This window comes from Pseudonaja textilis, chromosome 8, assembly GCF_049901715.1.
Source record: "Pseudonaja textilis isolate UNSWEBS1 chromosome 8, rPseTex1.2, whole genome shotgun sequence".
NCBI classification, from domain to species: domain Eukaryota; kingdom Metazoa; phylum Chordata; class Lepidosauria; order Squamata; family Elapidae; genus Pseudonaja; species Pseudonaja textilis.
Genome location: NC_141997.1, coordinates 19,945,406 through 19,972,049, shown reverse-complemented (window position 1 = coordinate 19,972,049; position 26,644 = coordinate 19,945,406). Strand labels below are relative to the sequence as shown.

Sequence of the window (26,644 nt, the reverse complement as noted above, 5' to 3'; positions counted from 1 at the left end):
GGATAAGTAAAATTTGGTACATGCCAGGGTAAAAGAACACCAACCATATACAGTATTCAAGAAGAATTCTGTCTGAAAATGGAAAACTTCCCCAAATGAAAGGGTGGGAAAAACAGATATAAATGCTTTCAAGTGAATTGCTGACATGAAACAAGATACAGAAATACACCTACCCGAAAAATCCCAATAGGAACAAATCTGGTTGCAGGCCTAAGGGTCAGTTACAAAAGGAAGATCCTCAAAAAATCGAAATAGAAATACTAAAAAATAGAGGTAAGATTACTGGGAAGAACTCATAATTATTATTTTTTTTTGGGGGGGGGGATGAAAATGGACCAAACATGGCCTATTTACAATTAACTGACCATTGACTGTATCTGCCTGATGATGACACTTTATTCTGAAATGTTTTATGTTATGCACAATTGCATACCTTAAAAATTAACTTTTATCTGACTAACAATGGTCAGCAAAACAAAATCAAATTAGTTTAACCATCATAGAAATTCAGTTTGGTTAGTTACACCCTTCTGTAAACTTTGTAGATACCAAAATATATCTCAAAAGCTGCTGATGTTGCATTTACTGTTATTCATACTGTCACATTTATAATAGTCAGCTTAAGTAGAAATTATGCCCAAATACTAGATAAATTATTTTTATCTTCTTAGTGATAATACTATCTAATTTTATGAGAAGGCAGTTAAGTCTAGAGAAATTGTTCTAAAAATGAACATATATATATTATGCCTCTAGTGGCAATTACAGTAATACAATTCTCAACTTAATATTACATTTATTATATAAAGCATTAATACATTATTATGAAGAATCAGAGGTGTTCTTTTCCACTTCTTTTAGATGGCGACAAACTATCAATTCACCTGTGACTTTGTTAAGATAGGTATCAGGTATTTCATCTTCAGTTGGAATTCCATAAGGCAGTTTTAATGGCTTTATTCTATAGTCAAAAAGAGAGGAGGGGAAACAACCTATTAGTATTTTTACACAAAAGCAATTGCAAAATATTGCTGATAAGAAGAATTACCAACCTTATTAGGTGTTTAATGACTTTCAGTTTTGCATTCACAGAAGGGATGTTTTTAAGTATTACTGGATCAAATCTCTGTAGGTGATACAAAGCTAAATCAGACAACTCAGTTTCCAATGCATCACAGAAGTGAATTTATGAAAACAGCTACAGTAACAAATTTGATTAGATTTTGTAGATACTGCAGACACTAAATATTCAGTAACAATAAAACAAATGTTATGATCCCTTAAATTGATTTCTGCTATAGTTTAGTAGTTTTCCTTTAGTGGCCACAATTGGGATCAACAACCAAGGGAAGTGGTTGCTAACCAAAATTGTGATTGTGATGATGATATTACTTCAGCTTTCCTTTGCTTTACAGACTTGCCTGCAATGGTTGTAAATGCGAGGAATGCTTGTAAAATTACTTTTTCATCAGCAACGTAATTTGAATTACCATTATTACACAAGGCAGTCATTAAACAAGAACAACCTGTAAACCCTAAAAAGGAGAAGAGTGGAGGCAAAAGGGTGGAACTTGGAATAATGAAAAAATGGAGTGCCACCTGGAAAAATAAAGAGGATTAACAGCGAAACTTTGAAAAGACTCCCAAGGATACATTGTAATTAAAATCTTATTAAAAGATACAGTAACTCATGGAAAGGAAAAGGAAAGGAAAGAAACAAGAAGGAACAGTCTGGGATCATTTGGCATTGGTTTTTTCTTTCTTTTTCTGTTTTTACTTAAAGTCAATTGGGTGGTTGTTCAAAAGTGTTTAAAATGGCATCACTCCTGGAGGAATTGAAGATGAGTCTTAAAAAACAGAAAGAAGATGCAGAAAGGGGAGGAAGATCCTTTGGCTTCGTATTTGAATTTTTTGAAATGGAGATCCTGAACTATGAAAAGCAAAAGCTTCGAGAGCAAGAAGAAGGGCGGGACAAAGAAGAAGCCATTTTCAATGATCAAATAATGCAAAGTGTGGTAATAAGGGGGAAAAGGGTGAAAGGAGTTAAAAGTTTGTTATCAAAGGGAACAGCCAAAAAGAAAAATAGTCTGAAAAAGAAGTATAACAGCAAGGAGAAGCAGAAAACTACAGAAGGGAAAATTAGAGAGAGAAGGGTATAAAAAAAGAAATGAGAAAAAGGGGGGAAGATAGAAAGGGAAAGAACTGAGGGACAAATAAAGAAAAAGGGAAAACGTACTAGGATTAAAGGTATTTGCTCAGCTAGAAAACACAGAGACAATGGTTAAATTAAGTTAAAAGTGAGGATTCTGCAAAGGTACAAAAGATAGTGTTGTGACAGTAGCATACTGTAATGAGTTAGAAATGAAAAGTAAATAATCTATGATATAAAACTATTGTTTTATAATGGTATGTTTATTTATAATTAATGCAATAATAAAGAAGAGAGGGAAACATTGCAATTGTTTCTAAAGATTAATAAAATATTGAAAAGAAATGTGAAAGATTTATAAGGAAATTTACACCAGTTATTAGAATGAATTTGAATAATTATTTTGTTTATTAATAGTAAATAATTTATAAGATAAAACTGTATGACTATCCAATTGTATGCTTATTAACAGTTGAGTAATAATGAAGAAGGAAGGGAAACATTTCAATTGTTCTCAAAGATTGATAGATATTGAAAAGAAACATGAAATATTTACAGGGTTCACACCAGTACTAGAATGATTTTGAATAACTATTTTGTTTACGTGTGCGTGTGTGTGTGTGTGTGTGTGTGTGTGTGTGTGTATTGTTTTTGCTATGTTTTTAGAATTTTTCTTTTTACATTTTCAAGGGAAAGTACCAAGCAGAGTCTGAATGATGAGATTTACATGATATAAAATAGATATTAGAAATTTGAATTTTATAATTTTAGAACGCACAAATTCAATATTTAATGAGATTTCATATGATAACAACAATAAGATTTAAAGGTGTTGCACTTCGATTGGCAATCATAGGGGGAATTTTGCTTCTTAAGAATGTTGGAAGAGAACATAAACAAGACAGATGAAAGTATAAGTACAATGAATAAAAAGATATAGAAATTTAGGTAAAAGAAATACAGTTGAATAAGAAGAAAATGAGATAACCATAAAAAAAAATTAAGAGAAGTAAAGGGAGAAATAGTGAGAAGTTGGAAAAAGAGTAATAAGATATGAAGTTGAATACATAAGATGAATACGCATATGAAATTGTGTCTGTATGGAAATGTGATAACCCAGAACCATGCTATACTCAAATAAGATGTTTTATTTGTTTTGTTAAAACTCAATAAAATTTTATTAAAAAAAAAAAAGAACTACCTGTAAAGTTAACATTTGTTAAAGCATTCAGGGATTTAACTATAAATATAATTGCTTAAAGATGCAGACTCCTTAAGTATTCTTGATTTCTATAGTGATTCAGCTGTGGAGAACAACATGTAAAGAGCAGAATTGTTAAGAGGTCTGATATTAGCTACTGTGTCAGTCTCATCATCCTGTCTGCCGCTGTGCAACCCCCAGGTGACTGCTCCAAATCTCATGTAGTCCTTAGAAGCAAATACTGTCCTGATTCTGACAATCCATCCCAGGGGTGAGATTCAACCAGTGTTACTACCAGTTCGGTGACTACGTTTTTGCTGCGTGCATGTGTAATAAACCTTACGCTGTGCCGCCTGGACAGCTGATAAGTGCTGCGCGCGAGTATGCAGCTTTTGAAAAGCCACTTTTTTACTGCTTTTTCAACCTCAGCAGTGCCGCACAAAGCAGCTGAGGTTGAAAAAGCAGGAAATAAAGGACAGGTAAGAACCCGGGTGGATGGATGGACCAAACAGCAGCAGACACAGAACCGGTTCAGTATCTGCTGTTCTTCAGAGCTACCAGTTCTATAGAGCCGGGCAGAACAGGTAGCATCCCACCCGATTCATCCCTTAACTGTTTTCTATGCTAGAAAAGTGCTTTGCTTCCCAATTACAGTACACATTCCATGAAGAGATGGGTAAGCCTCTAAGAACTTAATTTTTTCTTTTTTTCTTTAACATAAGATAATGCCAAAAAAATGAATCCTGCCACACATTTGGTCTTATTTATTATTAAATCTGTATGTCACACAATCATGATGTGATCAGACTCCTAAAGATAAAGGCAGAATGAAAGCCTGCCATTTGTAATCATTGTGACACAAGTATAAAGCTTCTTTTCAGAAATCACTTTTTGTTCACTCTCTTCCCTCATCTGTTATAATCCTTCAAGAACAAAAGCACTTCAATTCTACTTAGTTTCATATTACTCTTAATTCAGTAACCAGGCAGACACATAAGAGCAGCAACTTCTTTTTTAAACTTCTGGAGACTGCCTTTGTAACATAGTTTAAGGAAATACATATCTGAATTGCCATTCCTGCATTATAAAATAGTAAGAGACCTAGAAGATATTGCCAATTCTAACACTGACATCAAAATGCTTTCATGAAAGCAAAAGGAAAGATCTGAAGTGGTTGTGTAAGGACATCTTAAAACCTAAGATAGAAGGAAGCATCAAACCCCCTTTTTGTTCCTAAATTAAGAGCAATAGCCTATATGTTTTCTTTTATTATTTCTATGAATAGCTACTTCTTATTGCAGCAGATTGCCAGATCCAAGATGCAAAATTCAAACAACTACTAGACATCACTGCAGAATTAATTTGTCATCTAATGGCATCTGATGCTTGCAGACCATATCTGATAGCCCTAGAGATACCAATGGTACTACATTCTATGTTCAACATGTTTAATTCTGAGAAATGACACATGTCCCTGGAGATTATTTTGGATACATTTATTTTCTGCTGTGATAGAACCATTTGGCAAGGACAGAATGTTGTGATTGCAGGATGCAATCATCCCCAACTAATAATGGTATTTGCAGATGGATCTAATTTTAGTATAGTTTACTGTTCTTTCCAAACTGCTACAAGGGGCTAAAATCACCCAGCCTAATGACAAAATTTGCCTTAAACAGTTCAAAATAACAGAAGTAGCTAATGTTGAGCTCAGTGGAAGCTATGCAAGGTTGGATTTGGGGGAAACTATAAGGATTGTATAGCACTGATGATATTACCTAATTTGGTAATGAAATATCTGCAGGAAAGCAACCAAGCTCAGAGAGCACCAAGGACCCCACAGTTCAACCCTGAGCTACAAATATTCTTTTATCAACAAAGTTAACAGGACTATAGGCTACACTGGAAAGTAAAAGAAGAATTAGAAGCAGATGTTTCCATGCTGTTCTCAAGTAAACACTGTGGCTATTTGGAATCAACAGGCAATTGCGAATCTAGATTCTCCTTTCCTTTTGATACCAACTTTCTGCCTTACAATGAAAATGAACTCATATGTTTAATCAGTATTATAACTTGTGACATGGAGCTGTTCTAGCTACAAATTATTTTACTATGTGGCCAAATATCTCAAAATAGAGAACCATGGTCATAGACAACCATTTTGTTCAAATTATTAACTCCACAACTTCTGAATAAACAATTCGTACAACTGAAATTTATGCAGAAGCATTAAAGGTGGAAAAAAATCTCTAACACTGTCATTTACACTGTAAATTAAATACTTTTGTTAATCCAAGCTCTTCAAGCAATTCTTTCTCCCAATAAGGACGTCTCATTCCACTTCTGATCCTGGTGATAAGATGTAGTTTATGAGGCTTTTCTGGATTACCACCATATTTTTCATGATCACCAGGTTGTGGTTGAAATACCTAAAAGAAGTTAAACCCTCATTATTAATCAATCCAATAAGTAAAATCAGTTATTAATGATTTCCAGGGCTCATCTTCACATTAATCATGGCGCAAAGATGCCCAAATAATCATTTTTAAACATCTTACCCTCTAGCTATTGCCTTCATTTCATCCCAGATATCAAAGACAAAGTTTAGTTTTCCATATTTAAACTGGGGGGTTTCCTCCTTTTTTTAATCACAATTTATTATTTACTGGCATGGATACTGGCTAGTAATTGGCTTACATGTGGTTTACAGCAAGGGTCAACTTTGGGATGAAGGTAGAGCGAGTCTTCCATAGCCAGGAAGGTATATCAGAAATAAAGGCAAGTTAAACTCTGATCAATTCAGACCTACATAATTCAATTTTAAAAGTACAAAGGTGAAAGCATATATTCATAATTGATTTGATGTACTAAGAATATATTTTGACCGTTTTCATTTGTAATTTCATTTTCATTTGTAACTATAATGTTTATTTTTTTAACCCAAGGCTTACCGATTCTGGAATTCGTGACCTTGTAAATCTCTGCCTAATCCATATTCTCCAAGGGATTGGTTCCCTTTTGGTCAGATTCTGCAGCATAAGAAACCAAGGAGGAAACAACGTAATACTTCAGAGTTTAATACATAACACAGTCAAATATATAAAAGTTTCAACTAAATCAATGATGACAAAATGCATGGGTGCATATATTAATTCTACTAAGAAGTTATTTTATATTCCTGGAAAACCAAAAGCATCAGAGATTCACAGGAAGCACATCTTCTTATACCAGATGTATTCACGTATATTTAAATCAGCGAAATTGGAAAGTATAAATGATTTACCAAGTAAAAAAGTACATGAACGGTTACTCGTCGCTCCAAGGCATCAATTTTTCCCAGAATCGGGTTTTCTGATTAAAAACACATTTAAGAACTACGGTAATGCTTTATTCAGCTCCAGCGAGGACGTTCTGCAACTTCTGCAATTCTCTTCCTGATAAAACCATCTGAAATTTACAGAAATCTTTTAATCATTTCCAAACTTCTCACCTGCCAAGCGGATACAGAACATCTCCAGGCTGCCATCTTACGCTGCCGATTCTCCTTCTTGCAAAAAGAGACGCCAATCACGTGTAAAGTCTCCTCCTCCGGAGCCACGGGAAGAGAGGGACCAGCTTGGGATCTTCCTTAAGCGTTCACTTTCCGGTTCTTTCAAATCACGTGAGCAGAAAAGGGCGGGGCAACCCCGCCTCTTTTCCATTTTGCTTGGCGGGTCGGATGGATGTCTTCGCTTTTGCAGGTTTGCAGGGTTGGGCACGGGCTGTTGCATTTGGGGCGGCCCTCCGCAGAGGAAAGTGTCGTGACTCGTGCCGGGCATCGCTGGCTGATTGACATTAGTCAATCAATCAGACAAGAGCTGGAAGGGACCTTGGAGGTCTTCTAGTCCAACTCCCTGCTTAAGCAGGAGACCCTTGTACAATTTCAGATAAGTGACCATAATGTATTAGACACACATCCGCAAACATGGAGGATTCGGCGGCGACGGTGCTGAAGCGAGCAGTGGAACTGGATTCGGCTTCGCGTTTCCAGGAGTCGCTGATTTGCTACCAGGAAGGGATCGATCTCCTACTTAGTGTGCTGAAAGGTGAGAGTTTCGTCTTCCCACCCCTGAACCAGGAGATGAACTGGCTTGTGCGGTGCCACATTTCACCAATCGTAGTAAATCGGAAAAAGAATTTTGCTTGCCTTGTGCTTAGCCAGAGATGGATTGCATATGAACGCGGAAATCCTAATTGTAAGGGATCTTTATCGCTGAAGGGAGATCTGCATTTGATTTGTTCACCTTGCTTAGAATTTAAAAGTTTGCAGGATTCAATGCAAAAGGTGTACTTTCACCACCTATAGAACTGGGCTGGATCAAAATATTGCTGCCCTGTATTTGTTTAGGAACGGTGGATGGTCCACTCCCTGCATCCTGTTTTAAGTAATTCAAATTGTAAATTTGTAATATGCTTGTGCTGGGATTGATCCCTTTCCGATTCTGGTTTCCCTAGAAATATTCTCTGAAGTGTGTTATTTTAAAGTCTCAGACATGTCTGCTCCCATGGTTGTACTGTAAATTTTGTAAAACATAATGGGAAATAGCCTGAAGCTTAATTGTTAATTCAAATAAATTAAGATGGTGTACTTTTTAAGTAGAAATTACTGTATAGTGTTCCTTAAGTCCACATTCTGGCTCCGGTGAATTTTAATAACTACTTGAAACCATTGGGAAAGGTTTCAAACTGAATGAATCTTAACGAAACAAGTTTCAGAGATGGAAAGTTTTTCTATACTTACAGATTTTGATCTTCTGTTTTCTCAGACTGAAATAATAACTACAAAATTCAACTATGGAGGATAGATACTCCAATTGCATCCTTTCCTGGAAGAAAATTACCAGTGGTAATTGTGATCAGGAATGGTTGCTAAGTCAAGGAACACCATCTTGTAATTGTGCTTATCTGTGATAGGAATTCCAGCACTTCCAGTTACTGTCCTTAGACAAACTCAGCATCCCACTCTCATGCAGTTGCCATTTGCAAGCCTATGCCTGTTTCCTCACTGACTTTGTTGGAAGCCAACAGTGAAGGTCTCAAATGCTGATCATGTGGCTGTGGGATGTCGTGACATTGCAATTTTGAGGTGGTTACCATGTGTCTGAATTGCGATCATAGGACCATGAGGATGCTACAGTGGTTGCAATAACAATGACCTGTCATAGATCCCCCTCATTCAGTGCTATTGTAACTTTGAACAGTTGCTGAAAAATTGGACATTAAGGACTACCTGTATTGTATTGAAAATGCCATGTGTTATTTGGATACTACAGCTATTATCTCCATCTATGATTTCCCCTCCCTCTTCTCATATCAGATTAACTTAGAAAATTCACATTAAGTTGCCATGGAATCTTACATCCTTATTCTTCTCAATGTGGTTGTTAAATGAAGCATAGGGTGCTTCACGGACCTAGAGGAGGCCTAGTATAAGACCTGCCGTGGGTCTGCCAAAGTCTCCCCTACTCCTGAGATAACTCATGTTCCACTTTCTAACCTTCAGAGTCCCATCAGGCCTCAAGCCTGCTTCCCATACCACTGGGGCCCGAACCCTCCTCATTTAGTGTCAGCCATCATGCACTTACCTTTCAAAGAGGTTCAAGTTAGGGAAGTAAAGTAAGCTGCTCCATTACTGGGCTGCACAATGCGATTAAGAAGCTGCCATTTTCTAAGCAGCTGCAATTCAATGCAGCCTCTTGGAAAATTAGAGGCTGCTTCCACAATCATACTGCGTGGCCCAGCAATAGAATGGTGTGGAGTCCTTTCTTAACCTGAGCTCTGCAGTATTCCACAACACAGTGGGACACTGCAGAGCTTGGGTTAGGGGAGCAAAGCAAGCTGCTTTGTGGATGGGCTGTGTGGTGCAACACCAAGCAGCCATAATTCAATATCAATTCAATGTATGAGAACATACATTCCTCTGAAGGAAAAAGCTTCCATTATACGTTTTTAGAAAGGATACTGATCACATTGTTTTCTTAATAAGATCTCAAAGCACATATTCTTATCCCTTATGATCATTCATTTAACCATTTTTATATGAACGGTCATATGAGGACGACCCCCTGTAAAGTTTCAGTGGCCTTGGAGAAAGTGACTTACAACCTGTACTTACCCTTGTGGTGACCATCATATCACATCTGCAGTTGCATGATTGCAGATCAGGCACTTGGCAACTGGTTTGCATTTACAGCCAGTTGCAGCTTCCTGTGATCACATTATCACAATTTGCAACTTTTTTTACCAATGGGAAAAGGCATTGAAGCAGGATTTGCTTGATATCGCAGAATCATGTCCCACTCAAGTTACGACTACAATGACTTACAATGGAACTTTTGGTCTCGTTGTCATAAGTCAAGGACTACCTGTACTTTCAACTGCCCTGACAAAATGGGTGGGCAGTTGGAAGTACAGGTATCCTTTTTCCTTTTTTCATTTTTTCGTATCTTCTATTCGCAGCTACAAAAGATGCAAAGAAAAAGGCTTACTACAGAAACAAAATATCAGAGTACATGAACAGAGCGGAAGACATTAAAAAATCTGTTGTGAAGGAAAAAGAAGGTATGAAGTTACAATGGAACATCTTTTTAATTCAACCATAATTGTAATGAGGTACGATGCTTAGTGAAAGTTTGCTCTTGTACTTAGATGGGAAATGCCACAAACAAATAAAAATTGAAGAGAACAGCAAAGGATTCAGCTATGAAAAACTGTTCCAAGAGTATCTAAATGAAACTGTTACAGAGGTTTGGGTTGAGGATCCTTATATTCGCCAAACCCATCAGGTGAGATAGCAGTGCTGCATTTAATCAAGACATTTTGCCCTTTTCCATCTGAAAAATTAATCCTGTTTAATTTTCTATAGTTGTACAACTTCTTAAGATTCTGTGAAATGCTTGTTAAAGGACCATGCAGAATGAAAACTATACACCTACTTACATCTCATGAAGAAGTAAGTATTTTTGACTGTAATCATATTACAAAATTTAATATGAATTCTTAAATTATTTAGGATTGCATAAATGTCCTCTTACTTAAAGTAAGAGTAAATACATTTGCTGAATGGTAGTATTGTTGCGATCACCATGATTAGAATACAGAAAAGAATTTTTATTCTGTAAATAATATTCTATACCACATTTTGGGTCAGAAAAGAAATTGATTGAAAAATCATTTTGTGGATGAAAAAGATTGCTATCACTTACATTAAAATTAAATACTTCTTGTATTAATGGAGATAGTTTTGCTTTGGAATAAGAATAGTTTTAAAAATAGCTTAATGTAGGTATTTTTTACAGTAAGATAATATCAACTTTAAATTGGTAATTAGAAAAAAAATTAGTTTTCAGTTCAATATTTTATGTTTATTGTAGCAGTTCCTCAAAGTTTCATTCCAGTATCTACATGAAATGTCAAGAATTTTACTAAGTACCTTTTGCATACAAGTTTATGCCCTATCACTGAGATACAGTTTTGCTGCCCTTTCTATTGTATTAGTGCTTTACTAATTAATTCTGAAAATCTGTATTGTAGGAGATGACAGGAATCATCTTCCTCTGATTTTTCCACCAGCCTCTGAGGCCTACAGTTTCTACATTTTTATGTATGGATTCTGTGTCATGGAATCAGGGTTTTCTTACAAGTCATCCATCATTTACCCAGAAAAATAATTGGTACAGGCTTCTCTTCATTAGATAATTTATAAGTTTTGATTGAAAACAATGTTAATGTGGCCTACATTAATGTAATTAAAAATAGCAATGTTTTTCAGAGAATTCTGAATCGACAAGTTTCAATTGTCTATTCAAGTTTAAATTATAAAATGTCTTAACAGGGTCATGGAAAGAGCCAACAGATGGGTTCCTTAGAAGAAATACAACAGTCTCTAAGGGATTTTGGCATTACACTGGATATATCATACTCTTCTTCAATACATGATCGAGAAATTAGGTTGGTGATATGTAAACACTGTACAGTAAATAAAAACATAATGTACTAAAGGTTGATTAATATTGTGCTTTCCAAAATATCGATAGACAGTAGGTGTTTAGGCATCAGGGATTCAGAAATATTTCCACCATTTCTGTTAATTGAAAGAATGTAAACAAAACATAATGAGCTTAAAAATAAAGCATGAATCCCCAACTTCAGCTTTGTTTACAAGAATGCCCCAACCCATTTTGTAATACTGGGGCATCCTGGTGGTTGACATAGAAAACTGCACAAGTTTGTTTTCTTGTACATAGTAGGATTTGGACTGCAAGTACAGTATAGTACTTTATCTTTTTGCTGCCATCTACTGACCAGGAAGAGTTCTGCAGCCCTCATCTGTTGACCCTAACCATGTATTTTGTAAATGTAGAAAAGCCTTCCATGGGCAGTAATTCTGTGAGAGCACCCATGACATGCTCACAAAATTCCAAATGGGTTTAGATTTAAAATGTGTGTCTGCCCTTTATTAACAAATTTGTGTTTGTGGGTGTGTGTCTAATGCATGATTATTAAAGGTTTTCAGATCAAAACAGACAGATTGCAAGTGAGTTATCAGGATGCTGCTTTAATAGTATTTGGCAGTCAGTGTTCATGTAAAAAAATATTTTTCTCTCTCAATATATATTTATGTGCCTGAGTAAAAAATAGCTGTGCCTAGGATAGGCCAGATTTCCAAACTGAAATCTAATGTTAATTTTAAAAGGCAATTGAAATATCTTTTAAATACTTTTCCTGAATTATCTGCAAACATACGAACGACATTGCCATTTTTGTATTTTTGAACAGTGTTTCTTTATTCTTGTATTTAAAAGATTCAACAATGGATGGATGTTTAAAATTGGAAGAGGCCTTGATTATTTTAAAAAACCACAGGTAAGGGATTTTGTTTTTGTTTTCTTTTTTTTAAACAGAATTCCTGAATTGTTTGCTAAGGAAAAACAACTTTTTATAGGGTCGTTTTTGTCTTGGATATTGTGATTTTGATTTGAGACCTTGTAATGAAACTACTGTGGATATCTTTCACAATAACTACACAAAGAAGACATGATTTCTTCTGAAACCACTCCTGTTTTCTAGGTAAAATCCTTGCCAAGATGTATATTTAATATGCTTTTTTATAAAATAAATTGTTGTTTAAGCAAAAATGTTTAACTCAAGTTAATTTTAAAAGAGGCTTCAACAGTTAAATTTTGCTTAAAGGAAAATCAGTATTCTTACCTTAATTAACATCAAGTAAAATATTGGAAGAATAATTAAATTAAAACAAACTACTGAATATATCTTTAAAATGCAATGACTGGAGTCACTATTTTATACAAAGAGCTGAAATAAACCTCGGTACAGATACAGGTTCATTCAAAGTTATGACAGCACTGAACAAATGGTTTCCTCATAGTTTAGCTGTTGCAGTGTCCCCACAGTCATGATTGCCATTTGGGTACTTGACGCACTGCTTGGGATTATGTTGTCTCAAGGACTGTGGTCATGTAATTGTGATTTCCAATGTTCCCTACCAACTTCCCACAAACGAAGTCACTGGGAAAGCTGGCTGGAAGTTGTGGTCATGTGAAGTGCTTGTTTAGTGATCATTTTATGCAGCCCTGCAAAACTGTTGTTCCAGTTTCTTACTGCATCACTTAGCAATAGCAATTCCAATCATAAGCCAAGAACTTTTGAATTTAGCAGTCTAAAAAACAGTCTCTTCAAGTTATATGAAGCTATTGCAATTAGAAAAAAAAGGTTCCTGACAAATTATTTGAACATTAGAGGATGCTCAATGGAGAGGATTTTTGGACAGTTACACAGCAGTCACTTAGGTCATATAGCATGCTGATATTGTGATGACCCGTGGCGTGGCACAAAAGCAACAAAGTCAGTTAATCAATAAGTCCCTTTATTAGCTCCAACTTTGCCCACAATGTCCTGCTTACCTTCTGGCTGGAGAAGAACTCTCCCAGGAACTGCCTTTAACTGGAGAGAATCAAGTCCAAAATGTGGTCAACAAAAACTGTAACTATAAGTACAATCAAGACAAAATGAGGTAATTATTTTGGCAGGGCAGGAGCAAGAATTCCAGATGTGAAGGCAGGGCAAAACTCAACACAGTTGGAAAGAGGCCAGGAACACAGATAAGCAAAGTCAACACAAGATAAATTCACATTTGCTCCCAGCAGCTGCTGCATGCAGCCTGCATTTCTTTTAAACTTTCTTCCCAGTTGTGGCTAATGAAGGGAATCAGGGCACTTTCCTCCCGCATAAACCATGCAACCCACATTGCTCTCTTCTGTTTCTCCCTGCGTGCCCTAGGATGAAGAGGAGGCAGGCCTGGGTCTTCCTCTGAACTCCCTCTCCCTTGTTCTCTCTCTCCCCTACTCTGCCCAGCCAGACTTTGCCCTCCCATCCCCAGTTTCCTCCACAGCCAACCGAGCCACACTCCCTGTCAGCTGTTTGTCTTCCTCCTTGGCTTCAGACTCTGACAGGGGCATGACAGGTATACTTTGAACAAAAAGAGTCCACCTGCTTTTTTTTTTTTTTTTGCAAAAACCATGCCACTACCACAAACCTGTCTGTTCAGCCAAAATGGAAGAAAATTACACCATGGCCAGCTAGCTATGTATTGGCTGAGAGCGTAATAGTGAACCACATCTTCTGAACTTTCAAAATATTGTACATGCTTGCAATTTACAGCTCATATTTCATCTATGGGTTCTTTAAAGAACCTTTCTAGTCTTGATGTGCCATTCCTAAAACCTTTGTAACATGCATGTTCTTTTAATTAATTTTTTTTCTCTCCTCAGAATTATTAGGTGATACTGATATTTTGGAATCAAATAAATGATCAAAACTAAACATCTGATCCAGTATGTTATGGATTTCATTTCTTGAACTCTTGTCCTTTTGAATGTTAGTGGGTTTTTTATAATATTGTATTATTATTATTACAGTTATAATTTATATACATTTTTGTTTTTTATGTCAATAAATTTGAATTAATAAAAAATAAGAATATAGACCTTTTGGGATTATGGCTTGGTTTTTTAAAAATGTACTGTTCACCCCATACAGATCTTCTGTTCTTACTAGAATGGTGAAGTAAGAACTAGTGAAAAGTAATTTAAAGTAAAAGAAGCCAAACAACCTTTCACAAGATTGTTAACATGTCATTTATTAGATTTATTTGCTGCCTATTTCACCTTGAGTCAATCTTATCCAGTACAGAAAACAGGGAGAACAAATCGTATTTCAAATTTTGTTGATTAGAACAGGAGTAATGTTTCATGTCAGTTCAAATATGGCATTAGTTGGGTGTTTGGACTAGTAATATGTATATTGAATATGAAAATGGTTATTTATAGCTTTCCTTCCACATTTTTGCTCACCCAAGTGTATTATTATTCTTACAATTGCATTCTTGATTTCAACTCTATAGTAAGTTAATTCAAGTTCCATTAAACTCAATGGAGTTCACATCTGAGTAGCTAATGACTGCAGTATCAATATCAACCTCCTCTAAAAAAGGAGCTTTATATTCAAATGTTATTTTGTTCAGTTATTATGTAACATTAAATTTACATTCACCGAACTCTTCTAACATCATAACAATCTTGTATTAGAAAACTACTAATTTGATATCCAAGAATCCAGTTCATCACATAAGTTACATTAATGTTACAATCTTCTCACATAAGATATGCAATTTGCTGTGTAATGTAGAATCTGCCCAAGTTCGCAGCAAAGCAGTTGCCAGAGCAGTGTTTTCATTTGGGCAAAACTTGTTGCCAATCAGGCTGTTCCCGAGTTCCACACATACATCCAGTGGCAGCCAGTTCTGAGGCACATCTATTTGGCAAGTTTCAATGTTACCATTCTTTATATCCATACTTATCTGAATTTCAACATTGGATTCCTCATGACGTATATTAAAAGATGTGATGATTTTGAACTTTGGTGTTTTTCCATATAGCCAATTCCAGGCTTTTAGTTCTATGGCTTTATTGTTAATTCCAGGGAATTCTGTTTCATTGGCTGGATTTATGACATGGATATGGTTTTCTATGTGATGATGTGAAGCATATTCGCCAGCAATGGCTTCCATAAGCATTTCACAAGTTAATGTGGGATCTTCTTCATAGAGATTTCTCACTAATGCAGGCACACTTGGTGTGGCATTACTTTGGATTCCACTGTTAGGAGTCTTTAACACAGATGTTAGAACCAATTTATCAGTGCTGCATAACAAAGTGCAGTGGTGATAAGCAGCTGTTCTTCCTAATTTTGCAGCAGTTCCTGAAATTTTAAAGATTTTGTTTAACAAGAGATCATATCTTTCAGTAGCCTGAACATCTAGCTGGGGTCGCAGGGACTTCAAAGCTTTAAGAACCAGTTTTAAATTTTCAATTCTTTCATATTTTTTTCTGTCAGTGAAAAAAGTCAGATTAATGTTGCCTTTGTCGTGGTAAACTGCACCTCCTCCACTTCGTCTTCGAGCAAGCTTTACACCCTTCTGCCTCATGACTCCAAGGTTACATTCCTGCCAGGGATTCTGGTGCCGACCAATCACTACAGCAGAAGAATTTCTCCAGAGGAGAAGAACATGTCTCTTCTCAAAATCCATGTTATCATGGATCCAATCCTCTAATGCTAGATTCTGGTAAACATCCTGAGACACAGACTGTAGGATAAGCCCTTTTTCTTTTGTACTTTTGAAGCCAGCAGCTGGAACTTTGAGGACACAATATAATGGGAAACATTTCTTCCATGAGAACTGGATTATCATGTTTTAAAGAACTAAAATAAGCATCAAAAGCAATGGAAGTTTTGGCACTATTCAGAATCTTTCAAATCATTGGTTCAATGGTGAACTTTTTTTCTTTTTAGAAACAGTTTTAGATTGTTTTAATATTCCTTTTTGGTAGGTAGCTGCAACCTTTAAATCAGTGAATTTGTAAAATGGTTTTTCAATCAATTGCCGATAACCTATTGGAAAAAAATATTTATTGAAGTTATATCTGAACACGTCTCAGTAGTATATACACAAATATCTTCCCACAAATAAATTAATTTGATTAAAATATTAAAATATTGAAACATCTACAACAGGATGAACAAAAATAAACTAAATCATGACACAAATGACTAATATCTGTATAACAATAATAACAGAAAAATAAATCAGTAAATGACACAACTCAGTAAACATGACAGAAACATTCCAAAAAGCTCAAGTTTTAGTTTATTGTTTTATTTATTTTTATGGCCAAGCAACTCAACAACCAGGCTCACAACAAATTCATGAAAATAAAGATTAAACTGATGTCTCATTTATTCTCCAATAAACCTTAAGAACTTTCTGAAACTCACCAAGGAGGTGGCTAGCCTGATCTCCACAGGAAGATCATTCCCCAACAACTACATTACCGCTAAGAAGCAGTGCCTTCCAACTTCAGTTCTCACCTTTCTCTTTAGTATATCAGGCTCATACAGGCTGGAAAAGACAGTTCTGATATAGTCACATTTATAGTTTTAAAGTTACCAATTCAACTGCTTTGGGGATTATACAGCAAACAGCCTATTTCCTGACAGTTACGGTTCATCACTCAAATCTGGAGATAATTATGTCTGCCAAACAACTAAAGGTGCTTACAAGGTGTGCACAGAAACACCCCAGAATGCTCTACAGATACAAATAGGTCATGATACGCTGGAACCTAACGAATTTTTAAGGGAAAACCGAATAGAAAATGTTGCCTCCCTGTTCCGCTCCATTTTTTTAAAGTCCCATAATCCACAGTGTATGAAAAGATTGAGCAAAGATAATGGGCGCTGTAGTACAAATACATCTGACGGACAACTACGGGGGCGGGAGGCTTCTTCAAACAAGCCGAAAGGCAGGAGTAAGTTGATCGCAACAATATTCAGCGGAAAACTCTTGGCGAACAATCTTATACAGACATCTAAAGGCGCCTTTTCCCTATATAGAGGACTGCTGCGCCAGGGCACGACTGAGCACAGTTCAGGCACCAGAGAAAGCAGGGCTGCAGACCTATGAAGCTTGCACGCTGCAAGGCTCGCTAGACAGCCCCATTGTTTTTCGGAGAGCAGAAGGGCAATACCGTACTTACCAGCTTCTCTAACGGGTCTTTAATCTATTGCACGTGCTGGAACGTTTTGCCCTCTTGGAACCGCGCGAGACATTCGGAGAGAAAAGGATACGCGCATTTTTACATAGAGACAAAGTGTAGAGAACCGCTCCTCCCATTGTTTGCACTCGAAACGTCCCGTTTGCTTAAGACTCTCTCCCCGTTCTTGTTTGGAGGATGGGAAGAGCGAACCTTGAGAAAGGGATTGGTGCGGAGAAAAGAGTTAGTGATTTATTTATTTTGTTTGTTTGTCAAACATGTATGAGAAAACAACATGTATATGAACATAACATATCAACAGGTATAAGTATATACAGAATAAACGAGTACGGATAAATGGAACAGTAGGGCAGGGAGGGTAGGCATTTAGAGCTAGCAAAACAACAGCTTTTTAAACACCAGTCGCGAAGAAAAAACGGAGGCAGTCATAAATTATTCCTACCCTTCACGAACCGAAAGGGGGGAATAGATTGACGGGCTATGTAGTACTTTACAAAGCTATAGCAGATTTCTATCAGTAACCCGCTGTTCAAGACTATTAAAGGAACTCGAAAGTCGATGAATAGTGTTACTCTTCCTTGTATTTTTCTCAGATAGTGTGCTTTAAGAAGCACTTCCGTGTTGGAGTTGCTCTTATCAAAGCACTTCCGCGTGGGGATAAAATTAGAACGTGCGTTGATTTCGTCTCTTCCTCACTCCCACGTATTGTTGTGTTCGGGTGGTTTGAACTGGAGTTGCAGAAACTGGCTTTCCATTTTTAAATTGATTACAACACATAAATTGCAAAACAGGTTTTATAAGTTTAAAAGTATTTTCTCATTTTAATTTTATAAAACCATTCATCCCTTGTTTGGCAATTTCTATTCTCTGGATGCAATAATGTTGAAGACCATTACAACATATTTTTACTTGAAGTCAAAAGAGTCATCAAACTATATGTACCAATAACAACTCCAAAAACCAGAAAAAAACAGATTACCCATAACAATAAGGAAGCTTCAATCCAAAACGAAATCACTGGTGGAAAAACAAATCTGGTCAGTTGCCAACTTCAAAAGCCGATACAAAAATTTATGCCACCAGATAAAGACTGAATACACCAATTATCACATTAAACAAGAGGAAAACCTTCTACGCACCAATTCCACCCACGCTTTCTACAGTTTTGTAAACAACAAACTAAAAGACTCAAGGTCCATCCCACCCCTGAAAGGACCTAATAGTAAAGACTGCAACAACGACACTTAAAGCCAACCTCTTTAACACGTTCTTTGGCTCAGTATTTGTAATGGATCATGCCCAATATTTCCTAGTCGAACCACAGACAACTACAATAATCTAATACATATCGATTTTACAGTAGACAATGTTGAAAAGCACTACACAATCTAAAACCATCTCTCTATTGGACCGGACGGAATATGTGTCTACCTCTTAAAAAAGCTATCCACTGCCATAGCCGAACCTCTAAGCATAATCTTTTGAAAGATCTTTCAGGACCAGCTTCTTGCCAAAGCTATGGTCACAAGCCACGGTCATCCCTATCTTCAAAAAGGCCCCAGCCTAGTTGAAAATTACATACCAATCTCTTTATGCTGCATTACCTCTAAAGTCATGGAATCAATTATTAACCAATCCATTATCCTCCACTTAGAAACAAACAACCTACTCTAATAAACAATTTGGTTTCAGAAAAAAACTATCCTGCAATCTGCAACTCTTACACTGCAAAAACATATGGACTACACAACTCGATCAGGGCAAAGCAATAGACGCAATCTACATAGACTTCTGTAAAGTCTTTGATTCAGTGGTACACGACAAACTACTCCTAAAACTAAAATCTTACAGTATCTCTGGACACCTGCATAACTGGATAGAAGCATTCCTGTCAAACAGAAAACAAATGGTCAAAATTGGGAGCGTCCTATCAAATTCTGTACCTGTCAACAGTGGTGTCCCCCAAGGCAGTGTTCTAGGACCAACTCTCTTCATACTCTACATAAATGACCTCTGTTGTCATATTAAGAGCAACTGCGTTCTCTTCGCTGACGATATAAAGCTATTCAACACCACAGACAATACTGCTACCCTTCAAAAAAACCTCGATTATGTATCAGAATGGTCAAACAAATGGCAACTTCAAATCTCAACAAATAAATGCTGTCTTACATATTGGCTAAAAAAATCAAAAAATAAAATACAGGCTGAATAGTCAAGACCTTGTTGATGATCCAAACTCTGTCAAGGATCTTGGAGTACTCATCTCAGATGATCTACATAGCCAAAAAGGCATTAAAAGTTGTTAACCTCATCTTACGTAGCTTTTTCTCTGGTAATATTACACTACTAACTAGAGCATACAAAACATTTGCTAGACCAATACTTGAATATAGCTCATCAGTCTGGAACCCACATTATGTATCTGATATTAACACAGTTGAGAAAGTCCAGAAATATTTCATAAGAAGAGTTCTCCATTCCTCTACTCGTTGCAGAATATCTTATGCCACCAGACTTGAAATTCTAGACCTAGAAAACCAAGAACTACGCCGCCTTTGGTCCAATCTAAGTATAGTATATAAAATCATACACTGCAATGTCCTGTCAATGAATACTTCAGCTTCAACCATAACAACACAAGAGCAAACAATAGATACAAATTCAAGGTTAATCGCACCAAACTTGATTGCAGGAAATACGACTTCAGCAACAGAGTGGTCAGTGTCTGGAATATTCTACCTGACTCTCTGGTTTCTTCCCCAAACCCCAAAAACTTTAACCTTAGACAGTCTACTATTGACCTCACCCCTAAGAAGTCTGCAGGGGGTGTGCATAAGCGCACCAACGTACCTACTGTCCCTGTCCTATTGTTTATTTTTTTATTTTTCTTATATGTATCCATGTATTCATAACTATGTTTTTACTTATACCTATTATCTTGTAAGCAATTGACAAGCCAAATAAAATAAATAAATAAGTAAATACAGCAATGTGTAGTGGGGTTTACTCAGTTAAAAATGTAGGTATGCCCCCACTCCCCTTTTAATCGTTCAATTCTTGGTGACAGTCTGGACAAGCCCTTGCAGTTTTCTTGGCAAGGTTTTTCCCCCCCAGAAATGGTTTGCCACTGTCTCTTTCCTAGGGCTGAAAAAAAAATATCCAGCCCAAGGCAGGACTAGATTCCAGTCTAGCTTCATGACTTATCCACTACATTAAAATAGCTCTAATATATGTTTTTACTGTATGGTTAAATGTATTTTGAATGTAAGCTCCATTCGCCATACTCCCTGGAAAAACTGCTTAAGAGTTGTAGCTGCATTGGCATCAGCAGGATTTGAAATGCAGAATAACAAGAGTTGGAAGGGATCTTGGGAGATCTATCTAGTTTAATCCCCTGCTCAAGCAGGAAACCCTAGTACATACTATTTCAGACAGATGCATTCCAATCTCTAAAACCTCCAGTGTTGGAGCACCCACAACTTATGGAGGCAAGTTGTTTCACTAAATCCTCTGATCAGAAAATATCTCCTTAGTTCTAAGTTGCTTCTCTGCTTGATTGGTTTCCATCAGTTGCTTCTTATCCTGTATTTAGGTGCTTTGGAAAATAAGTTGACCTCTTCTTCTTTGTGGTAGCTCCTTAGACATTGGAACACTATCATTTCACATATCACTCAAGAATCACTTATACCCTAAATGGTCAATATATTTGAAGCAATGGAGTACAGGATAATATATGTCTTGCTCACAATTTTTCAATGAATACACCCATGGAAATATAAAAGCCAAATGACCCTGCAGATTTCAAGAAAGGCAGAGATACAGCACATGGCGTTGGTTAGCTAACATAAAGATGTACAGTATAATGGAGATACCAAAATATGAGATTTACTTTTCTTGTATTGACATGCCAGAATGGAACATGTTAAAGCTAACAGGTGTCCAGAACTCCATTCTGGGGAACTGAACAGTGAACAAGGAACCACTAAAAGAACTGAAAATAGAGCTGGAATCAAAATATTTTCTACTGATTTATTTTTATGTTTAAAAATTTTAATATAAACTTTTATATATCTCAGTACTTGGATTGCAGTGGATAGAATTACAATAAATACAAAGCGAGTCAAAACTGAGATAGTCCACTTTGTTAGCAGATATGGAATGACACCACTTTGTTAGCAGAAAATAAAGCAGAAGACGAATTTGCAAAGCTACATAGAAAGTAAACTCTGGATTACATAAAATATCGAGAGAAAGGTAATAGCAATCAAAATGCTTAGTACAGTATATTGGACTCATAAATAATTACAATTAAATAACAATAAAATTAAACTTGTATGCAGCTCCATTCCCAACAAATCTGGGCAGCTCATGACAAAGAAATTACAGTAAGATCAATAAAACTAGAAGTCTGACAAGTCAGATGGAAGATGTTGAAAAAATAATTCAAACAAATAAGCAATTTCGATTTTAGAAAAGATGATAGAATAGGAAGGATATTTCTATGACGACAAACATCAGAAAGGTGAAAGCAGTGATTTTTTGTGGAGTATTGTGAAAGTAAATTAAAAAGGGACAACATTCAATTATTAATTCTGAGATATTAAAAGTCATATAATCATCAGTCTGAAACAAGTTGATGACATCTATGTTAGGTTGGAGGACTGAATAAATACCTACTAAATTTGACCATCTGCATTTAAAAATAATAACATTTAGACCGATTTTTCATAAATTTAGAGCTTGGGAAGGATTCCAAGGATGTCAATCTTAAACAGGAGAACAACTCAAGAAGCTTGGAAAACTCTAAAAAATATTATAAAAACCCAATGACTGGAAAAATAAAAATAAACCCAATTTTAAAAAAACAGCATGGTTGCACAAAGACAGAGGTGGACTGCTGCTGGTTTGGACTGGTTCGCCTGAACTGCTTGTTTCAATTTTGCGCAGCTCAGAGACCCAGCAAATTGGACCACCGGCTGGCCCCACTCCCACCTGTTTTTCAGGTCATTTTTGGCTGTTTTTCAGGTGAAAAATGACCTGAAAATGGCCAAAAAGTTGGCCATTTTCAGGGCCAAAAACTGCTCAAAAAACAATCTGAAAATGGCCCCAAAAAGCTGGCTGCAAGAGGAAGAGAATCTGGGTGCACTAGACCCAGATGTGACGCGGGTCCCTTTGTCCCAGGAGCAGCAACCTTGCACTCTTCTCTCAGCTAGCTCCCTTTTTCACATGGGATTGCCCAGCAACAGAGATAGAGAGGGAGAAGGGAGCAGTGTTTCTGTGTGCTCCCATTTCTGTGTAGCACTCTCCCCTGAATGCTAGTGGCCACCACTGCCCCTTTTTCCATCTCCTGCTGCTGGGTTATCCCATGCAAAGAAGGGGCTAGCAGAGAGGGGAGAGTGCAAGGTTGATGCTTCTGGAATGAGGGGCCCCGGAAGCATCTGAGTCCAAGGTCACTTCTCTTCCTCTCGCAGCCAACTTTCCCAGTCTAGCTTGACACAGGCTTCCTCCCCAAGCCCCCGTCTGTTTTCCTCTGGTTGGACAAAGCTAGGCAAAAAGCCAGCCCTCACCGGCACCCAGCCTCACTGAGAGCGGGCTTGGAAAGGGCAATGTAAGCTGCGCTGCTGCCTGTGTCAAGCTAGACTGGGGAGGGATACTGAGCTAGGCAAAGGAGTGACCAAGGGGTGTCTGAAGCATGCCGGGCCTAATGGACATTCTAAGCCTGCCTTAAGCAGGGAGGGAGGGAGCACACACACACACACACACACACACACACACACACACACACACACACACACACAAACAGGTTGGATCTTTCTTTCCTCCCGTTCCCCTCCCACTGGAGACCTCTGGATTCCCTCCCTCCCCAACCCTGCCTGTCCCATACAGGTACCATCCACACAAGTGACATAGAATTGGCTATGCGCAGTCACATGAACCCCCCCAGCCATGCCCATCCAGTCACACCCACCCATCCAGTCATTAGGGCAGAGAACCGGTTGTCAATTTTTTTGCGGCCCACCACTGCACAAAGAATTCTCTAATAAACTGAAGACAAAAAGGTGCTGGCAGACATGATCTTGAAACCATTGAGCCATTTCTTTCAAAGATCCTGGAGCACCTGTTATGGTTCGCCAGCAGCTGGTGTGGACAGCTGAGGTCTCGGAGAGCGAGGACTCAGGTGAGGGGCCTGCGTGTGATGCAAGGATGGGGCCAGGACCATCAGGGAGTGGAATGCTGCCTTCGGAGATTGTGGAGGCTGGCAGCAGTGATGAAGAGGTCCCCGAGGAGCCTGTGCCAAGTATGCGTGCGCGCAGGGCTGCTCAAAGGAAAGAGTAGCTGCACCAGCATGGGCAACTCGGAAGTAAGGCTGCAAGGTAATGGCCCCTCCCTTAAGAGATAAAAGCCAGCTGAGAAACCGGAGTTCTTTGCAGGAAGCAAAGAAGATTTTGCACTCAAGCCTTGTGGATGTTCAGACTCTCTTAGTTTGTGTTTGGAGACTCTTTGTGTTTGAAACATTTCTTAGTAACTTTATTTAGTATTCTTAGAAGCCTTGCCCAACCTTGGCAAGGTTCGTTCTTATCAGAGATAATTAGTTTGAAACAGCCTTTTAACTCTGAAGAAACAGAATTAGTAAAAAACCATTAAAAGGTTTTGCTGTTACCTCTGTTTCATGTTTGTTTCTTTGGAACAAGGTTTGGGTCAGAACAGCACCGGGGAATTACCAGAGGACTAGAAAAGAGCTGATGTGGTTCCCATCTTCAAAAAAGTGGAAAAAACAGATCCAGGAAGCTACAGACCAATCAGCATGAGCTGAATGGGTGGGAATATCCTGGAAAAGCAACAGATCTGCAAACAGCTAGAAGCAAGCAAAGTTATAACCAGAAGCCAACATGTCAAAAACAGATTATGCCAAACAAATGAAGTACACAGCATCACCACCAAACGAAACAAAGCTGGCGGGAACAGCCAACACCCCAGAAGATAGAGATCCAGAAGGATCTCGCATATTTGAACTCTGGGCCCTATATCACAAAATGAAATTCAATGGAGAAAAGGTTTTACACTTTGGCAAGAAAAAACAAATGTACAGATACAGAATAGGTGAAACATGGCCCAACAGTAGTAAATTGTGAGTAGTAAATTGTAAATTGTGAGTAGTAAATTGTGGATCTTGGAGTCTTAGTGGACTATTATTTATTTACATATGAACCTGCATGTGCTGCAGCTGCAAAAACAGCCAATGCAATCCTAGGCTGTATTACTAAAGGGATAGAATCAAGATTACATGAAGTGTTTGTACTGCTTTATAATGCCTTGTTAAGACCAAATTTGCATCCAAGTGACAATATAAAAAAGAAGTTGAGATTCTGGAAAAAGTGCAGAAAATAGCAACAAATACGATTGAAGGGCTAGAGACTAAAACATATGAAGAATGGTTTCAGGAATTGGGTATGTCTAGTGAAAAGGACTAGGGGTGACAGGATAGCAGTGATCCAATATTTGAGGGGCTGCCACAAAGAAGAGTGGGTCTTCTTTATCTTGGAGATCTTCTAGTCCAGGGGTGTCAAACTTGCATTGTCATTGCGTCAGCACATGACATATTGGGACTTTTTCCCCCTTCGCTATACTGGGCAGGGTCATGGTCAGCATGTGATGCATGTGATCCAGCCCACGGTTCGCAAGTTTGACACTCCTGTGTAGTCCAACTCCCTGCTCAAACAAGGGACCCTACATTTCAGACCAATGACTGTCCAATCTCTTCTTAAAAACCTCCACAGCAAGCTATTCCTCTGGTTAATGTTCTCACTGTCAGGAAATTACTCCTTAGTTCTAGGTTGGCCTCTCCATCCATTGTCTTGCTTTCTGGTGCTTTGGCTTGCTGTCAGAAGTTGTGGGTGGTCCATCAGAGGAGGTTTTTAAGAAGAGATTGGGCAGCCATTTGTCTGAAATGGTAGGTCCTGTTTGAGCAGGGGATTGGACTAGAAGACCTCCAGGATCCCTTCCATGCTATTATTCTTAAATTCTGTGTGTGCATGGTTTAAGGAATCTGCAATTATGGTATGGTAACACTTCTAACATAATGATGGGCATAAAATAGATACGTCTAAGAAACAGAATATGAAAAAACCCTCAAGATTTGATCTAAGTTCTACAATTCCTATTAATTTCTTCCCTCTAGCATCAAGAAGGAGAGACAGCAATTAAAATTATATTGTTAAATTACTGCTGTTGGTGGTACCTTTTGCAAAATAATGGACAGATCTAGAATCATACAGTATATTCAATCAGAAGTATTTCTAGTGTTTATGACATATTGCAACACAGAATATTCTCAAGCAACATCATGAAGAAATCCTATCCATATAGAAGGCATTAATTGCAATTATTAATAAATAAATGGTAAAATATAAAGATTTTATTTTAACAAAGATATTTAAGAAAATCATTAAACATAAAATGAATACTGAAACTAGTGAATTGCTATAAATTGGTTTTTTTCTAATTTACAATTAGATTATTATAAAGTTCAGAACCATTTTTTATAAATATCAATAAACATGAGTTATTGCCAAGCGATTACTTTTTTAACTATGGTCTGAGAACCCGTAACATTGTTACAACAATCTTCTGAATTAATGCTTTCATTATTTTGTATCCCATCTAGTAGCTTTCTCCCTGTAATTTGGAAAAAGTCAGTTATAGGTACAAGCTTGATTTCCTCCGTGTGTTGACATAAATGTTCGTTTGAAGTTCCAGTACCTGCATCATTCTTTATTATAGATATCGGAGTGTTCGTTTTACTGCAACACTTTCCCATTATGTAGTTACAGTGAAACTGCTAAAACTAATCCAAATTATCCTCAAATTCAAAATCAATGAAGTTTTTCAGTAAGACTGTTATATAAACCCTATATAGGAAAAAAATGTATCAGAATTAAAAGAATGCCAAAATATTTCATTCCAATTAATAATTTGGCAATAGAAAAAAATCTCTCTTTTCTTTTAAAATAAAAACACATTAATTCTCCTCTAAGTATCATTGGCATATTTTTTTTTCTGAGAATATTTATGCATTATGGTATATTAACTTTTTTTAAACATATCACACTATACCAATAG

At 37.1% G+C, this 26,644-nt stretch overlaps 3 protein-coding genes across 8 annotated transcripts; 1 reads left to right on the top strand and 2 right to left on the bottom strand.

Annotated features, from left to right (window-relative positions):
• Window positions 1–378: 378 nt before the first annotated feature.
• MRPL30 (mitochondrial ribosomal protein L30) lies at window positions 379–6,999 on the bottom strand. The gene is made up of 5 exons (XM_026707440.2): window positions 6,841–6,999; window positions 6,302–6,379; window positions 5,633–5,779; window positions 1,053–1,126; window positions 379–961 (listed from the first exon to the last, which is right to left on the bottom strand). The coding sequence occupies exons 1-5, from the start codon at window positions 6,874–6,876 to the stop codon at window positions 823–825; spliced, it is 474 nt and encodes a 157-aa protein (XP_026563225.1). The 5' UTR covers window positions 6,877–6,999; the 3' UTR covers window positions 379–822.
• A 20-nt stretch (window positions 7,000–7,019) lies between these two features.
• On the top strand, window positions 7,020–15,828 carry MITD1 (microtubule interacting and trafficking domain containing 1). 5 transcript variants are annotated; one of them, XM_087938465.1, is made up of 9 exons: window positions 7,020–7,090; window positions 7,277–7,435; window positions 9,849–9,950; window positions 10,038–10,174; window positions 10,255–10,341; window positions 11,224–11,339; window positions 12,194–12,254; window positions 12,334–12,458; window positions 14,180–14,395. In XM_087938465.1, the coding sequence occupies exons 2-8, from the start codon at window positions 7,315–7,317 to the stop codon at window positions 12,427–12,429; spliced, it is 720 nt and encodes a 239-aa protein (XP_087794591.1). In that variant the 5' UTR covers window positions 7,020–7,090; window positions 7,277–7,314; the 3' UTR covers window positions 12,430–12,458; window positions 14,180–14,395. The 5 variants fall into 5 exon arrangements, 4 of the variants coding, with proteins under 4 accessions (XP_087794591.1, XP_026563221.1, XP_087794593.1 ...); XR_015744561.1 differs by having other exon boundaries at window positions 12,194–12,458; XM_026707436.2 differs by having other exon boundaries at window positions 12,334–14,395.
• Window positions 13,259–18,119, bottom strand: LIPT1 (lipoyltransferase 1). 2 transcript variants are annotated; one of them, XM_087938463.1, is made up of 3 exons: window positions 17,964–18,119; window positions 17,504–17,713; window positions 13,259–16,358 (listed from the first exon to the last, which is right to left on the bottom strand). In XM_087938463.1, exon 3 carries the CDS (start codon window positions 16,156–16,158, stop codon window positions 15,040–15,042), a length of 1,119 nt encoding a protein of 372 aa, XP_087794589.1. In that variant the 5' UTR covers window positions 16,159–16,358; window positions 17,504–17,713; window positions 17,964–18,119; the 3' UTR covers window positions 13,259–15,039. The 2 variants fall into 2 exon arrangements, with proteins under 2 accessions (XP_087794589.1, XP_087794590.1); XM_087938464.1 differs by lacking the exons at window positions 17,504–17,713; window positions 17,964–18,119 and adding an exon at window positions 16,743–16,867.
• Window positions 18,120–26,644: the final 8,525 nt, after the last annotated feature.

Coding starts and splice junctions, on each gene's coding strand:
- MRPL30 (XM_026707440.2), bottom strand. CDS start 6,876: ATGGCAGCCTGGAGATGTTCTGTATCCGCTTGGCAG. Junction 6,380..6,840: donor GTTCTGTATCCGCTTGGCAG/GTGAGAAGTTTG, acceptor CTTATGCTGCAG/AATCTGACCAAAAGGGAACC. Junction 5,780..6,301: donor GGTCACGAATTCCAGAATCG/GTAAGCCTTGGG, acceptor AACTTCTTTTAG/GTATTTCAACCACAACCTGG.
- MITD1 (XM_087938465.1), top strand. CDS start 7,315: ATGGAGGATTCGGCGGCGACGGTGCTGAAGCGAGCAGTGGAACTGGAT. Junction 9,951..10,037: donor TGTTGTGAAGGAAAAAGAAG/GTATGAAGTTAC, acceptor TCTTGTACTTAG/ATGGGAAATGCCACAAACAA. Junction 10,175..10,254: donor ATATTCGCCAAACCCATCAG/GTGAGATAGCAG, acceptor AATTTTCTATAG/TTGTACAACTTCTTAAGATT.
- LIPT1 (XM_087938463.1), bottom strand. CDS start 16,158: ATGATAATCCAGTTCTCATGGAAGAAATGTTTCCCATTATATTGTGTC.